This window comes from Anthonomus grandis, chromosome 3, assembly GCF_022605725.1.
Source record: "Anthonomus grandis grandis chromosome 3, icAntGran1.3, whole genome shotgun sequence".
In the NCBI taxonomy this organism is placed as follows: domain Eukaryota; kingdom Metazoa; phylum Arthropoda; class Insecta; order Coleoptera; family Curculionidae; genus Anthonomus; species Anthonomus grandis.
The window spans coordinates 6,568,113-6,585,986 of record NC_065548.1 but is presented as its reverse complement, the minus strand read 5'-3'; the positions used below and the strand labels follow the sequence as shown (position 1 = coordinate 6,585,986).

Here is a 17,874-nt window from a genome sequence, read left to right as displayed (position 1 = left end):
TCTTTAACAATTTCCTTGTCTACGATACTTACGATATTTTTTTTAACCAGAATGTTTGAACATTTCTTCAATTGGAAACTTTAATATTTTTTTAAAATAATTTCTTTGGCTTAAATCTTTGCCAAGAATCCTTGATCATTTTTTTAAATGCAGTATTTGACAATTTCTTTTACTAAAATCTTTAACAATTTCTTCAAGTAGAATCTTTGACAATTAAAAAAAAAATACTGTGACTAATCTCTTGAATTTTTCTGACAAAATTTTTTTTACAAGAAGCTTAAGAAATTCATTACCGTAATTGAAATCTTGATAATATTTTTGACAATCGATAAGAATCTTCTAAGAATTGAAAACTTTAACAATTTTCTTGACTACCATCTGTGAACAATCTCTTATACAATTTTTCTAAGATATATCTTTGACAATTTCTCTACCAAAAATCCTTGACAATTTTTTCAGTTAAAACCTCTGACAATACTTTACTAAATTTTTTTTTGACAAGAATCTGAGAAAAATTATTTATTTTATTAAAAACTTTGATCTATGATCTTTATTATTTTCTGTTAAAAATCCTTGACAATTTCTTCGGTTAATATCTTTGAAATTCATTAATGTAAATGCTATTTTGATATTTTTGACAATCGATAAGAATCTTCTAAGAATTGAAAACTTTAACAATTTTCTTGACTACCATCTGTGAATTATTTCTTATACAATTTTTCTAAGATATATCTTTGACAATTTCTTTACCAAAAATCCTTGACAATTTCTTTAGTTAAAACCTGTGACAATTCTTTACTAATTTTTTTTTTGACAAGAATCTTAGAAAAATTATTTATTTTATTAAAAACTGTAATAATTCCTTTCATTACAATCTCTGACTAATCTCTTACACAATTTTCTAATTTTACTAAAATTTTTGACAAGAATCTCTAATAATTTTTTCCAAGTAAAATATTTGACAATTTCGTCGGTTAATATCTTTGAAATTCATTAATGTAATTGAAATTATGATTTTTTTGACAATTTTCTTGAGTACCATCTGTGACTAATCTCTTATACAATTTTTCTAAGATATATCTTTGACAATTTCGTTAACAAAAATCCTTGACAATTTCTTTAATTAAAACCTTTGACAATTCTTTACTAAATTTTTTCTTGACAAGAATCTTATAAAAATTATTTATTTTATTAAAAACTGTAATAATTCCTTTTATTACAATCTCTGACTAATCTCTTACACAATTTTCTAATTTTACTAAAATTTTTGACAAGAATCTCTAATAATTTTTTCTAACTGAAGTATTTGACAATTTCTTTGAGATTTTTTCTGACAAAAATCCTTTACTCTTTGATGGTCTATTTTTTTTTAATTTCCTAGATTTAAATCTTTGACAATTTCTTTAACAAAAATTGTTTTGAGAATTTTTTCTGATAAAAATCCTTGACAATTTCTGTGGGTAATATCTTTAAAATTCATTAATGTAATTGAAATTTTGATATTTTTTGACAATCGATAAGAATCTTGAATTGAAAACTTTAACAATTTTCTTGACTATCATCTGTGTAATAATCTCTTATACAATTTTTCTAAGATATATCTGTGACAATTTCTCTACCAAAAATCCTTGACAATTTTTTCAGTTTAAACCTCTGACAATACTTTACTAAATTTTTTTTTGACAAGAATCTGAGAAAAATTATTTATTTTATTAAAAACTTTGATCTCTGATCTTTATTATTTTCTGTTAAAAACCCTTGGCAATTTCTTCGGTTAATATCTTTGAAATCCATTAATGTAATTGAAATTTTGATATTTTTGACAATCGATAAGAATCTTCTAAGAATTGACAACTTTAACAATTTTCTTGACTACCATCTGTGAACAATCTCTTATACAATTTTTCTAAGATATATCTTTGACAATTTCTTTACCAAAAATCCTTGACAATTTCTTCAGTTAAAACCTGTGACAATTCTTTACTAATTTTTTTTTTGACAAGAATCTTAGAAAAATTATTTATTTTATTAAAAACTGTAATAATTCCTTTCATTACAATCTCTGACTAATCTCTTACACAATTTTCTAATTTTACTAAAATTTTTGACAAGAATCTCTAATAATTTTTTCTAACTAAAGTATTTGACAATTTCTTTAACAAAAATCTCTTTGAGATTTTTTTTGACAAAAATCCTTTAAAATTTAGATGGTCTATTTTTTTTTAAATTTCTTTGATTTAAATCTTTGACAATTTCTTTGGTTAATATCTTTAAAATTCATTAATGTAATTGAAATTTTAATATTTTTGACAATCGATAAGAATCTTCCAAGAATTGAAAACTTTAACAATTTTCTTGACTACCATCTGTGTAATAATCTCTTATACAATTTTTCTAAGATATATCTTTGACAATTTCTTTAGCAAAAATCCTTGACAATTTTTTCAGTTAAAACCCTTGACAATTCTTTACTAAATTTTTTTTTGACAAGAATCTTAAAAAAATTATTTAAGCTTTTTAACTAATCTCTTACACAATTTTCTAATTTTGCTAAAATTTTTGACAATAATCTCTAATAATTTTTTCTAACTAAAGTATTTGACAATTTCTTTAACAAAAATTGTTTTGAGAATTTTTTCTGATAAATATCCTTGACAATTTCTTTGGCCAAAATCTGTGACTAATTCCTTACGCAATTCTAACATAAACCCTTGACACCTTTTTCGGCTAAAATCTTTAACAGAAACTCTTTAAAATTTCTATTTTATTGTTGCAGTAAAACCATTTTTTAACAAGGAACCGCAGGACATCGAATCCCTCGCAGGTGAACGGGTCACATTCAAATGCCAAGCGGACGGCGATCCCACCCCCAACGTAATATGGCGAAGGGATGACGGAAAAATGCCTTTAGGAAGGGTATCGGTGCTGGAAGACAAATCACTGCAAATCGAAAACGTCCAACCTGGTGACGAAGGGTTATACATTTGTAACGCCGAGAATATCGTCGGGAGTATTTTTGCGAAGGCATCCTTGGTTGTTAACTGTAAGTACTAATACGGTAGTTAGTTAGATAATTTCATAAATTGACTTGTGGAGGGCAGAAGAATATAATAATAATATTAATAATAATAAATGACTTAATTAGTACCAAACAAAGCTACAAAGGAGAAGTCTAGACAAAGGCTACTCCACTTAATATATACTCTACTATAGAAATTTTTACAAGGTTGAACATACCAGAAACTGAAGAACTTCAAAGGACTGAACATTGGGGTACACCTGAAGTAATTTCGCAATAATCTGAAAATTTAGTATAGTACTCTAGTTTTCCATACATAACATGGTAATGCCTGAAAAATTAAACCCGTTGGAAAAGTTCAGCAGTACCAAGGATAATATATTGCCCTTGTCAATAGAAGCTATTATTTTAGCTAGAACAGTACGGTATATGATATAGCATGATTTTTGTACATTTACCAATTGGAAATTATTTCGTTTTTTATAAAGTAGTCATAGAGCTGTCGTCGGCAAATATTTTTATACTTATTTTACGATTTTTGCTAAAGAATTTTGATTTACGAATTTCAACCAATTATTTAAACCAATTTTTGGTTAAATATTTTGAAACAAGAAACCCTTAATATCTTTGCATAATAACGCTTAATAGAAGTATATATTTATTTCTTCCACGCAGTTGATATAGTTTTCATTTTGTTTTGGCTTTTTAATTAATTTCTAGGTTTTCCAGGAAGTTTTGAGGTTATTTTTATTTTTTTCCAGACAGTTGAGAACAGGTTTTAATATTTTATAAGAAGAAATACAAAAAGGCTTCAACTGCCTGGAAGAATTTAAAAAATTACTCTGACATTTCCAAAAAAATTGAATAATTAACTAAATGGAAAATTTAAACAATCACCTGGCAAAGTTACCCCAAAACAAAGGAAAAGAAACTGTGAATTATCTAAACAGCAAAAAACAAAATGAAAAAAAAGTTGAATTTTTCTAGAGGAAGGCAATCCTGGAATAAGATTTTCATTATCTTAACTTTTTGTATATGGATTTAAGTTATTTCATCACAAAAGACTAAAAGTCTTTAAATCAGTCCATGAGTCAATTATTTTTAAATTTGTGCTACTAGAACCCAAGATATTTACTTAAAAATAAGAGACAAAATCTTTTGTTCCATACAGATACTCCTGCACTAAGAATTCCATGGTCTTGATTTTTTGTGAATGGATTTTGATAATTTCTTCACAAAATACTAAAAATATCTTCACAGTAGTCTACAAACTAATCATTTCTAAATTTTGACTACTATAATCCATGATATTCGCTTGCCAATAAGAAATAAATTATTTTGCTTCAGGCACTCCTCGAATAAGATCTTCATTATTTTAACTTTTAGTGAATGGATTTTGGTCATTTCTTCAAAATAGACTAAAAAACTCTTCAGAGTAGCCCGTAAATGGATAATTTTTAAATTTTGATAACTACAACCCAAGATATTTACCTGCCATTTACTTGCCAAAAAGAGACAAATTACTTTGCTTCTTACAGGCACTCCTGGCATAAGAATTCTAGTATATTAACTTTTGGTACAGTCATTTTTTCAAAAATTACTAAAAAAGCCTTTAGAGTAGTCCATGAATTAATAGTTTCTGAATTTTGATTACTAGAAACCAGATCTTCACTTGCCAGTAAGAAACAAAGTGTTTTATTCTTTACAGGCATTCCTGGAATAAGAATTTAATTGTCTTGAATTTGTTAAATAAATTTTAGTAATTTCTTCAAAAAGATACGAAAAAAGGCATCGGATTAGTCCGGAAATCTATAATTTCTAAATGTTGATGACTAGAATTCGACATATTCACTTGCCAATAAGAAACAAATTATTTTGTTCCTTACAAGCACTCCTGGAATAAGAATTCAATTATCTTGACTTTTTGCGAATAGATTTTATTAATTTCTTCAAAGAATACCAAAAATGTCTTCAGAGTAGTACATAAATCAATAATTCTTAAATTTGGCTACTAGAACCCAAGGATATTCACTTGTCGATAAGAGACAAATTATTTTGTTCCTTACAGGCACTCCTGGAATAAGAATTCAATTATCTTGACTTTTTGTGAATAAATTTTATTCATTTCTGCAAAGAACATCAAAAATGTATTCAGACTAGTACATAAATCAATAATTCTTAAACTTTGACCACTAGAACCCAAGGATATTCACTTGCCAATAAGCGACAAATTATTTTGTTCCTTACAGGCACTCCTGGAATAAAAATTCAATTATCTTGACTTTTTGTGAATAGATTTTATTCATTTTTTCAAGGAACATCAAAAATGTCTTCAGAGTAGTACATAAATCAATAATTCTTAAATTTTGACTACTAGAACACAGGGAATTCGCTTGCCAATAAGAGACAAATTATTTTATTTTTTACAGGCACTCCTAGAATAAGAATTCAATTATCTTGGCTTTTTGTGAATAGATTTTATTAATTTCTTCAAAGAACACCAAAAATTTCTTCGGAGTAGTACATAAATCAATAAATCTTAAATTTTTACTACTAGAACCCAAGGAAATTTACTTGCCAATAAGAGACAAATTATTTTGTTCCTTACAGGCACTCCTGGAATAAGAATTCAATTATCTTGACTTTTTCTGAGTTTATTTTATTAATTTCTTCAAAAAACATCAAAAATGTCTTCAAAGTAGTACATAAATTAATAATTCTTAAATTTTGACAACTAGAACCCAAGGATATTTACTTGCCAATAAGTGACAAATTATTTTGTTCCTTACAGGCACTCCTGGAATAAGAATTCAATTATCTTGACTTTTTGTGAGTTTATTTTATTAATTTCTTTAAAGAACATCAAAAATGTCTTCAGAGTAGTACATAAATCAATAATTCTTAAATTTTGACTACTAGAACACAAGGATATTCACTTGCCAATAAGCGACAAATTATTTTGTTCCTTACAGGCACTCCTGGAATAAAAATTTAATTATCTTGACTTTTTGTGAATGGATTTCATTCATTTTTTCAAAGAACATCAAAAATGTCTTCAGAGTAGTACATAAATCAATAATTCTTAAATTTTGACTACTGGAACTCAAGAATATTCACTTGCCAATAAGCGACAAATTATTTTGTTCCTTACAGGCACTCCTGGAATAAGAATTCAATTATCTTGGCTTTTTGTGAATAGATTATATTCATTTCTTCAAAGAACACCAAAGATGTCTTCAGAGTAGTACATAAATGAATAATTCTTACATTTTGACTACTAGAGCACAAGGATATTCGCTTGCCAATAAGAGACAAATTATTTTGTTTCTTACAGGCACTCCTGGAATAAGAATTCAATTATCTTGGCTTTTTGTGAATAGATTTTATTAATTTCTTCAAAGAACACCAAAAATTTCTTCATAGTAGTACATAAATCAATAATTCTCAAATTTTGACTACTAGAACCCAAGGATATTCACTTGCCAATAAGCGACAAATTATTTTGTTCCTTACAGGCACTCCTGGAATAAGAATTCTATTATCTTGACTTTTAGTAGGCAGATTTTAGTAATATTTTCAAAAAAGACTAAAAAAGTCTTAGAGTTGTCCATAAATCAATAATTTAAAAATGTTGACTACTAGAACCCAACATATTCACTTGCCAATAAGAGACAAATTATTTTGTTTCTTACAGGCACTACTGAAATAAGAATTTTATTATTTCGACTTTTACTAGATGGATTTTAGTAATTTTTTTAAAAAAGACTAAAAAACTCTTCAGAGTAGTCCATAAATAATTTTTTTGGAGGAACAAAAAATTAAAAAGCAATAAAGCAGCAAGGAAACAAAAGAAAAATTATTGAAACTAAAAATTAAATAGTATTATGTACAAATTTCAGTTTTTCGTAAAAAGTAATTCAACTGGCAGGAAAATATCGAGATTACTCCAGAAGCCTGAAAGAATAAAAGGATCTAATGGCCTGGAAAGGATAATTTTATTAATTAAAGAAAGGATATAAAAACTTTTTTTAACCTTCTTTCTTAAGTCATTTTTCACTTGTTTAACATCTTTTCAGGGCACTTTTGTTTAATAACAAGAATTTAGTGGTCATTTTTGTTGTCACAATAGATGTTGCATGGGATACATTAATACCATTTACGTCCGATGATACCGTGATTTGTTTAATAACCTTAAGTCCAGCAATTTCTGCTTTAAGTGTAAGACATTAAGAGACAATTTATTTTTATCAAATGCACTTGATAGTTTATTAGCTGTATCCTCCATGTCTTCTTCTTCTTTCTCCTGTTCTTTTTCTTTAAATGCGTGGAAGAAATTAACGATTTTTTTACAGTCCATAATTGTTCTTGTCTTTTTTCTTCATAACCTCAACTGCCTGGAAGAAACGTTTCTTTTACAGATAGTTCGTTAGTTCTATCCTGCATTTTTTTCTTTGGCTCTTTTCTTTAAGTGAAGAAACTAATTTTTTTACAGGTATCAGTTAAGTTACTTCAGACACGCAGACAGTTTTCCTTGTCTTTCTTTTTCATGACCTTAACTGCCTGGAAAAAATTAATCAACTTTTTAAGAAAAAGCAGAAATTTTCTTTTTAACTTCATGTCTTTATTGAGTTCTTTTTGACTTCTTGAAACGGCAAAGCCATAATTCAATGTAATAAAAGTAAAAATAAAAAGGCAAAAATTCTTCAATTCATCATTCCATTCTGGGATTCTCCTGACATTTTAGTTTTCAAGTCAGAGGATGCATTATAATGTGATCCTCTAATTATAATAAAGTGGTTACGTTATCAATAAATAAAAATGGCCCATAGCTTGCATAAATTATTTAACCGAGCACATCTTGTTGAATATTGTGGCATTTTTATTAAATATCACAAAATTTATTAAACTAAATTAGTGCATATTTGATAAACCGCTAAATTATAAAGTTATGCCGCTAAACTAAGTTAAATTTTAATCCGTTAAGTTACAAATTATTCCACTAAATCTAGCCGAAATTCCACTGTGTTGGCAACACTGATAAACACCAAGAAACCGGCTTATTCTCCGTCATTCCGGAATGACACAAGTGGTACATCGGACGACGTCTCGAAGGGTCAGCCGAGTATATAAGGAACCGCGGCGGCGCTGGAAGTGAAGTAAAAAGTTCCGAATATGGCGCGAGATATAAATAGTTGTAAATAAATACAGTGAAAATAAATATTGCCAGTGATGGTGTTTAGTAGCAAATAAATTATTTGACTATTTTTGTGCAATCGGCCTGTCGAACGGTAACAACGCTACAATACTATAAAACGATTTTTGAGGAAATTTTCTCTGCTAAAGTTTCACTTTCCCATAATACACATTGAAACTTTCAGGTATATTTTTACTCTCAATTGAAACGGCATACGGGGCTGGCTCATATCTTTCACTTTTATTTCGGGATTATGCCAATGAGCAAAAAGTGAAACGGGCCGCCGTATACGTTTCGCTACGAACTTGACATTAAACTACGCGGGGGAAAAGTTCGTAGACTTTGTTGCCGGGTAATAAAATAAATTCCCTGGATGCGGTTGTTCCCTTTATCCCTCCCCCCCTGCCTCTCTCAGTTTCCCTTTAACCCTGGATAAAGTTGCCGCTGCTGTTATTGCTGCTTTACTCTAAAGTTTCTACGGGAAAGTTTTTGAATTCATGGGTAAACTAATGCACGTGACATGGTTATTTAAATTAGTGGATGGGTTAAGCATATCTTCAGGAAAGGGGAACTTGGAGCGGTGTTTTTTTGTTGGAAATTGAATTTAAAGTTTGGGATAAACTTTGTATTAATTTTGAAAAAAAAATAACAAGCCAATTTTGTCCTTAAACCAGTTTTTTCTTAAGTATTTTCAGACAAAAAAACTAGTAATGTACTTTGTTTAAAAATATCAAATAGAATGATGATAACTGAAAATTACCTTAGATGTTTTCTTTGGTACAGCCCTGGAATATGTTGGATACAACTCCTCTAGTGTCGTAAAAACATTCTACATATCAGACCTACAAACTAGGAATCAGACCTACAAACTTTCCGTTTATAGGTTTGGTCAAATATATGCAAAATTTATTCCTTTGATTATTATTGTTTTTCCACATTAATTAGATGATCTATTCCAGGCAGTTGGAGAGATATATTTAATCTTTCAGGCTTTTAGATAGGATTTTCGTTTTTTTTTTATTGCTTTATTGATTCTCGATTTATTACTTTTTCAAGAAAATTTAGGACAATTTGCTTCAATTTTGATCGTAATTTGTTTATTTTTTTCTAGGAAATTTTAACTTTTTTTTAAAATTATTTTCTTGCTGCTTAATTAATTTTTTATTTCTTTTTCTTTTTGTATTTTTTTGTTTTTTCAGTAAATTTTTGGGTAATTTTTTAAATTTTCCAGGTAATTGAGGTCATTTTTACGAAACATTCCAATAATTTTATATTTTTACTTATTTGATTCTCCATGTCTTTCCTCAGTCCATTTTTGTATTTTTTCCAGGTACTTCAAGCCATTTGTTCAAATATTTTTGAATGTTCAAAAAGTTCTATTTTTTTGCATGATGTTAATTAATTATCAATTTTTTCCTTTTTCAATTATTCTGTTTCTCCTGGAAATTTCGGGGTAATTTTTTTTCTCATTTTTCCAGGCAGTTAAGATCCTTATTTATTTGTTTTTCTTAAAATTCAATTTTTTTTATTTGCAAGGTTTGGGGTAGTTTTCCAGATAGCTGAGGCTCTTCTTTAATTTTTTCCATTAAATTCCAATTTTTTTCTCGTTGCTTACTGAACTGTTAATTACTTTCCTCTTTTTAATTCTCCATTTTTTCTGGAAATTTTTGAGTATTTATTTATTTTATTGTTTTAATTTTTGCAGTCAACTAAGACCCTTGTTTATTTTTTTCCTTTATCTATTTTTTTAAATTCTTCCGGTAGTTTTTTAAGGAAATTGAGAACCTTGTTTAATTTTTTTCCTTAGAATTCCAATTTTCTAAAATATTTATTTTACTGCTTAGTTATTTTTTTCTCATTTTTCCAGGCAGTTGAGATCTCTATTTATTTTTTTTTCCTTAATATTCCATTTTTCTTAACTGTAAATTTTTGGGTAATTTTCCAGGTAATGGAGGTCATTTTTACAAAACATTCCAATAATTTTAGATTTTTTTACTTTCTGCTTATTTGATTCTCCATGTCTTTTTGCATTTTATCCATTTTTGTATTTTTTCCAAAAATTTTGGGAAAATTTGTACATTTTTCCAGGTACTTCCAGCCATTTCTTCAAATATTTCCATAAAGTTCTATTTTTTTGCATCATGTTTAGTTAATTATAAATTTTTTCCTTTTTCAATTATTCTGTTTCTCCTGGAAATTTCGGAATTATTTTTTTCTCATTTTTCCAGGCAGTTAAGATCCTTATTTATTTGTTTTTCTTAAAATTCTGTGTTTTTTATTGGCAAGATTTAGGGTAATTTTTCCAGATGGTTGAGGCTCTTCTTTAATTTTTTCCATTAAATTCCAATTTTTTTCTCGTTGTTTACTGGACTGTTAATTTCTTTCCTCTTTTTAATTCTCCATTTTTTCTGGAAACTTTTGAGTATTGTTTCAATTTTTGCAGTCAATTAAGACCCTTGTTTAGTTTTTACCCTAAAATTCCATTTTTTATTACTTGTTTTACTACTAAGTTGTTTCTTTGTTTATTTTTTTCCTTTTACTATTTTTTTAAATTCTTCCGGTATTTTTTTAAGGCAATTGAGAATTTTGTTTAATTTTTTTCCTTAGAATTCCAATTTTCTAAAATATTTATTTTACTGCTTAGTTATTTTTTTTCTCATTTTTCCAGGCAGTTGAGAACTCTATTTATTGTTTTTCCTTAATATTCCATTTTTTTTAACTGTTAATTTTTGGGTAATTTTCCAGGTAATGGAGGTCATTTTTACAAAACATCCCAATAATTTTAGATTTTTTTTAATTTCTGCTTATTTGATTCTCCATGTCTTTTTGTATTTTGTTAATTTTTTGTATTTTTTCCAGAAATTTTGGGAAAATTTGTTCATTTTTCCAGGCACTTCAAGCCATTTGTTCAAATATTTCCAAAAAGTTCTATTTTTTTGCATGATGTTAATTAATTATCAATTTTTTCCTTTTTCAATTATTCTGTTTCTCTTGGAAATTTCGGGGTAATTTTTTTTCCCATTTTTCCAGGCAGTTAATATCCTTATTTATTTGTTTTTCTTAAAATTTCATTTTTTTATTGGCAAGGTTTGAAGTAATTTTTCCAGATAGTTGAGGCTCTTCTTTAATTTTTTTTCCATTAAATTCCAATTTTTTTCTCGTTGTTTACTGAACTGTTAATTTCTTTCCTCTTTTTAATTCTCCATTTTTTCTGGAAATTTTTGAGCATTGTTTCAATTTTTGCAGTCAATTAAGACCCTTGTTTAGTTTTTACCCTGAAATTCCATTTTTTATTACTTGTTTTACTACTAAGTTGTTTCTTTGTTTATGTTTTTCCTTTTTCTATTTTTTTTAATTCTTCCGGTATTTTTTTAAGGCAATTGAGAATTTTGTTTAATTTTTTTCCTTAGAATTCCAATTTTCTAAAATATTTATTTTACTGCTTAGTTATTTTTTTTCTCATTTTTCCAGGCAGTTGAGATCTTTATTTATTTTCTTTCCTTAATATTCAATTTTTTTAACTGTAAATTTTTGGGTAATTTTCCAGGTAATGGAGGTCATTTGACAAAACATTCCAATAATTTTAGATTTTTTTACTTTCTGCTTATTTGATTCTCCATGTCTTTTTGTAGTTTGTCCATTTTTTGTATTTTTTCCAGAAATTTTGGGAAAATTTGTTCATTTTTCCAGGCACTTCAAGCCATTTGTTCAAATATTTCCAAAAAGTTCTATTTTTTTGCATGATGTTAATTAATTATCAATTTTTTCCTTTTTCAATTATTCTGATTCTCCTGGAAATTTCGCGGTAATTTTTTTTTTCTCATTTTTCCAGGCAGTTAAGATCCTTATTTATTTGTTTTTCCTAAAATTCTGTTTTTTTTTATTGGCAAGGTTTGGGGTAATTTTTCCAGATAGTTGAGGCTCTTCTTTAATTTTTTCCAATAAATTCCAATTTTTTTCTCATTGTTTACTGGACTGTTAATTTCTTTCCTCTTTTTAATTCTCCATTTTTTCTGCAAATTTTTGAGTATTGTTTTAATTTTTGCAGTCAATTAAGTCCCAATCAAAAACTAAACAATCCCTTGTTTAGTTTTTACCTTGAAATTCCATTTTTTAATACTTGTTTTACTACTAAGTTGTTTCTCTGTTTATTTTTTTCCTTAGAATTCCAATTTTCTAAAATATTTATTTTACTGCTTAGTTATTTTTTTATTTTTTCCTTTTTTCTGTTTCTCTTGGAAATTTCGAGGTTCTTTTTTTTCTCATTTTTTCAGGCAGTTGAGATCTTTATTTATTTGTTTTCTTTAATATTCCATTTTTTTTAACTGCAATGTTTGGGGTAAATTTTCCAGATAGTTGAGGCTCTTCTTTAATTTTCCATTAAATTCCAATTTTTTTCTCGTTGTTTACTGGACTGTTAATTCCTCTTTTTAATTCTCCATTTTTTCTGCAAATTTTTGAGTATTGTTTTAATTTTTGCAGTCAATTAAGACCCTTGTTTAGTTTTTACCTTGAAATTCCATTTCTTAATACTTGTTTTACTACTAAGTTGTTTCTTTGTTTATTTTTTTCCGTTTTCTATTTTTTTAAATTCTTCCGGTAATTTTTTAAGGCAATTGAGAACCTTGTTTAATTTTTTTCCTTAGAATTCCAATTTTCTAAAATATTTATTTTACTGCTTAGTTATTTTTTCATTTTTTCCTTTTTTCTGTTTCTCTTGGAAATTTCGAGGTTCTTTTTTTTCTCATTTTTTCAGGCAGTTGAGATCTTTATTTATTTTTTTCCCTTAATATTCCATTTTTTTAACTGCAATGTTTGGGGTAATTTTTCCAGATAGTTGAGGCCCTTGTATAATGTTTTCAATTAAATTTCCTTTTTTTCTTGCTGTTTACTTTATTCTTTATTTCTTTCCTCTTTTTATTTCTGTCTTTCTCTGGAAAGTTTTGGGGTAATATTATCATTTTTCCAGGCATTTCATGCCATCTTTTAAATATTTCCAGGAGGTTCTAATATTTTAAGATTTTTGCTTGATGTATAGTTAATTCTTCATTTTCTTTGGATATTTTTAAGTCAATTAAGATCCTTGTTTAATTTTTTTACTCGAAATTTCATTTTTTTACTTATTTTACTGCTTAGTTGTTTCTCTGTTCATCTCTGTTCTCCGTTCAAATTTCTTTGAAAAGTTTTGGGGTTATTTTTTAATTTTTCAGATAATTGAGGCCTTTATTTAATTTTCTCTATAATTTTTAAGGTAATTTTTTAATTTGTCCAAGCACTTCAAGCCATTTCTTCAAATATTTTCAGGAATTTCTAATACTTTTAAGATTTTCACTTAATGTTTAGTTAATTGTCCATTTCTTTCTTCTTTTCATTGTTGTTTTCCTCCAGTAACTTTTAGGATAATATTTTTATTTTTACAAATAAATGATGCAATTTTTTCAAATATTTCCAGAAGGTTCCAATATTCTTCGATTTTTACTTGATTTTTATTTCCTTCTTCAATTTTTGTTTTCAGAGTTTTGGGGAAATTTTTCCAGGCAATTGAGACTTTTGTTTAATTTTTTTCTCTTAAAATTCTATATTTTTTTTAATACTTTTTTACTGGTTAGCGGTTTCTTGACTTAATTCCTTTCTTCATTTTTTCTATTTTCTTTGGAATGTTTTGGGGTATTTTTTCAATTTTTGCAGGTAGGAAATAAAAACCTTTTTTGCCAAATTTTTTTAGGAAGCTACAATACTTGTAAAAAAAGGTTTTTGTCATTTTTGTTTAAATATGATATCTTAACCCCTTATCAGTTTGGATTTCTGAGCAAAAAATGCACCAACGATGCTACGTTCTCCCTATTTAACAGCGTTTATTCAAATATCAACAAAAATTACTTAACAGCAACAATTTTCTGTGACTTTTCAAAGGCTTTCGATTGCGTTAACCACATCATTTTAATTAACAAATTGCAGCACTATGGATTCAGAGGTATATTTTAATTCAATGGTTTAAGTCATATTCGTGCAACAGAAGTCAACTTGTAAAGGTCGATACGTCAAGATCTTCTTCTAAACCAATTGAATGTGGGATACCTCAAGGTTCCGTTTTGGGTCATATGCTCTTTCTGCTGTTTATAAATGACCTGGCCAGCCTGAACATAAGCGGAAAAATCTGTCGTTTTTCTGGTGATACTAGCTTCACTTGAAGCAATCCGAATGCAATGGCACTACATACAACAATTTCCAACGACTTGGTCTTCATTAAATCGTGGTGCGATTCCAATCTTTTATGCCTAAATCTCTCAAAAACTAAAGTCTTATCATATCAAACGACCATTTATTCTAAACAATACCAGTTTGGAAGTTGTTGAGTCTGTCAAGTTCTTGGGTCTTGTTGTGGACGGCTCTTTGAAATGCGATTTGCACATAGATACGTTATCTAAAAAACTAAGCTCGGCATGTTTTGCCATAAGATCAAGAGAATTAGGCTTTTTCACGGCCAAAACAGTTTATTACGCTCTTTTTGAGTCACATCTTCGTTACGCCCTTCCATTCTGGGGTACATGCTGCAAGACCCAATTTGAGCGTATATTTAAACTTCAAAAGAGAGCGCTTCGCTACTTATTAGGACTTGATAGTAGAGCTCACTGCCAAATAAATTTTATAAAATATAAGATCCTTACTCTTTCCTTGTTATTTATATTTGAATCTATCTGCCTTATCCGCAAACATGTGTCGCAGATTCCAGAAAGACCATCTCACAGCTATTCACTAAGGAACGTTGATCATAAGCTTCATCTGCCAATTCCACAGTCGGAATTAGTAAAGAACTCTATACTTTATGCAGCAATAAAAATGCACAACCATCTGCCTTCCGTAATAAAATCGATGACTACTTTTAGTTGTTTTCGCAATGCCCTAAAATCTTTACTACTGCAAAAAGCCCTATATACAGTAGAAGACTTTTTTAATATTACCTTTTAAAGCACACACACTGGCCTTATTAGCTACCTATTATTTGCAAAATGCTTGCCTGCTTTTTATTGTATTTTTTTTTTTTGAGACTAAGGTTTTTGACAATTTTATACATATAATTGTGTGTATATTTGTATATAAAAATTACTTTATTTATGTATTTCGACGAAATTGTACAATTTGATAATTTGTACTGTATTTTTGTTTTATTATGTACCTATTTACTTTGTATGTATTTTGTCTGAGTATTTTTTTTTAACGTTTATTTGTTTATATTTGTATTTTTTTTCCTTTAGCTTTGTCGATAAAATGTAAATTTTCTGGCAATAAAGCATTTTTGATTTGATTTGACTTTTCTATTTCTTCTTATTTTGTAGCTATTTTTTAAGATAATCCAAGCAGTTAAAGCCTTTTTTTTTATGTTTATTATTTGTTTTTCCAGGCTTTATTTTGTCATTACAAATTAGTGGAGCCCTATAGAAGAACTTACTAAAATGGCTTCAACTACCTGAAAATATTAAAATATATTCTATATGGATATATTAAGAATAACCTCAAAACATCCTGGACAAATAAAAAATCAATTTAAGGCTTGCTTAACTGACGAGAAGAATTAAAAAATTACGCCATAAAAAATCCATGAAGAAACAAAAAAATAGTAGGAAGACATTGGAAAAACTGATTTGAAATTCAAAAGCTAATCTTCAAATAGAAGAAAAGGGTCAAAAATTTATTAGAACTGTGCCTGGAACAATCAAACAAATAATTGAACCCCCAGTAAGAAATTAAATATTATTTCAAATGCCATTAGAAATTAAAAAATTACTCCATTTTTAAAAAACCTGGAAAAATAGGGAATTGCAGCAAAATATGCTTACAATAATCAATTTAATTGCTCTAAAGTCGAAACATTTAAGTGACTAAAAAATGTTTTAAAAAAAAATTAATATTGAGGAAATTACATTTCAGAAAGAGCAAAAGAAGGCTCCAAACTTTCCCCCTATTATATATATACATATATAAGAAACGGGCCAAAGGGCCAACTGTTATATTGTGAAAAGCTTCGGAATGGCCCTATATCACATTTTTATTGGCTAATAATATTTTCTTTTTTAGCACCCCCCGTCTTCGTGGAACGACCCAAGGATCAAAAGGCTTCCCTAAATGGGGTGGTGGAGTTTCACTGTTCCGCCATCGGTAACCCCAAACCCTCCGTTTTCTGGAGTAAGGAGGGTTCGCAAATTTTGATGTTCAGCGATAATTCTAACGGTAAGATGCATTGAAGAAAAATTGAATACTTTAGTTTTTCATAGGTCATCTGGAACCTTAACCTGGGATTTACTTAAACACCTTATGAAGATCAAAAATTACTTACTTTATTCATTCATAAAAATAATACATCTCAAACCAAATATATATTATACAGAATGCAGCATAGCTCTGTGTGTGTATAAGGTATCTAATTACTTTAATATATATCTATTTTTTACAATATAACAAATTTTAATAACCTTTATACTTTTTATAATTTTTTTCACAAAATGTATCAGTTTGATAATTATGATACAATAGAACTCTCAATAAATATGTTTATATATTAAAAACAATATTATTAACAATCAACCAATTGTTTAATTTATCTTTTATTTTTTTATTAGGAGCAATTTTTAGTTCATTTGGTAAAATATTAAAAATCTTTGGCACTGTATATAAAACTTTGACATTTTGTAAGTCTTGCAATTGGGACTACTGCCATGTTTACTTGCCGTGTTCAAAGTCCATGATTAATAAAGTTTAAATTTATTTTTGTGTTTGAGATAAACCTAACTGTAGCCTTAATATAAATCTGGTTTACTGTTAACACTTCTGCATCTTTAAATAATTGGATTGAAGAGTACATCTTATTTTTGAGTAATAATCAATGGCTCTAACACATATTGACAAGAAGCCTCCCATAGCAATTTCACTGATGATTAACACAATCTAAAAATTGAAATTTTTTAGGTCATATGCATGTTAACGCCCATGGAACCTTAAGGATACAGGGCGTACAAAGGGAGGACGCCGGTTGGTTGGTGTGCAATGCCCTCAGTGTGGCTGGCTCTAATAGTGTTCGTGCTTTTTTGCAGGTAAATTTACTTCGAAATATAGAATTTGTGATATTTTTCCTATAGAGGACTCAAGGTTTTTTGATGTTTTTCTTTGCTACCTACCCAGTCTCAATACAAGTTTTTCTCTAAAAAAAAAGGGAAAATATCCCTAATCATGCACAAGATTAACCAAGTGGTCCAAAGCGAAGTTTGGAGGTTATAGCAAATCCAACAAACTGACTGACATAATATTATCCGGTGTGATTCCGTTTATGTGCATGAAGCGAAACCGCGCCATGTGACGGGAGAGAATTTCGGGTTTTAACGGGGCGTAAATGAAATTCAAGCTGTCAGGGACATTTATCAGTGTGCTTGCTAAAAGGGGTTCGGTTTCTGGTTTCAGCATACAAGACTTTTTTTTGCTTATAATATAACCGGATTTATAATTAGATGGTAATAATTTAATAATTTTCTTGCTTGAATTGGGTGCTCTTAAAGATTTTTCTTCAGAAGAAAAAGAGTAAATAGAATTTATTATTAAGGTTAAAATATATTTTCTTAATATTATAATATTATAAGATGCAAAAAACTCAAAATTTTCCAAACAAGTT

At 28.1% G+C, this 17,874-nt stretch overlaps 1 protein-coding gene across 1 annotated transcript in view; it reads left to right on the top strand.

Annotated features, from left to right (window-relative positions):
* The window catches only part of LOC126733796 (roundabout homolog 2), a 293,625-nt gene that overhangs the window by 239,782 nt on the left and 35,969 nt on the right, over positions 1-17,874 (top strand). The window contains exons 4-6 of the mRNA XM_050437204.1: positions 2,777-3,043; positions 16,290-16,442; positions 17,178-17,302. Coding sequence (XP_050293161.1) covers positions 2,777-3,043; positions 16,290-16,442; positions 17,178-17,302 — 545 coding nt within the window. The remainder of the gene's footprint in view (positions 1-2,776; positions 3,044-16,289; positions 16,443-17,177; positions 17,303-17,874) is intronic.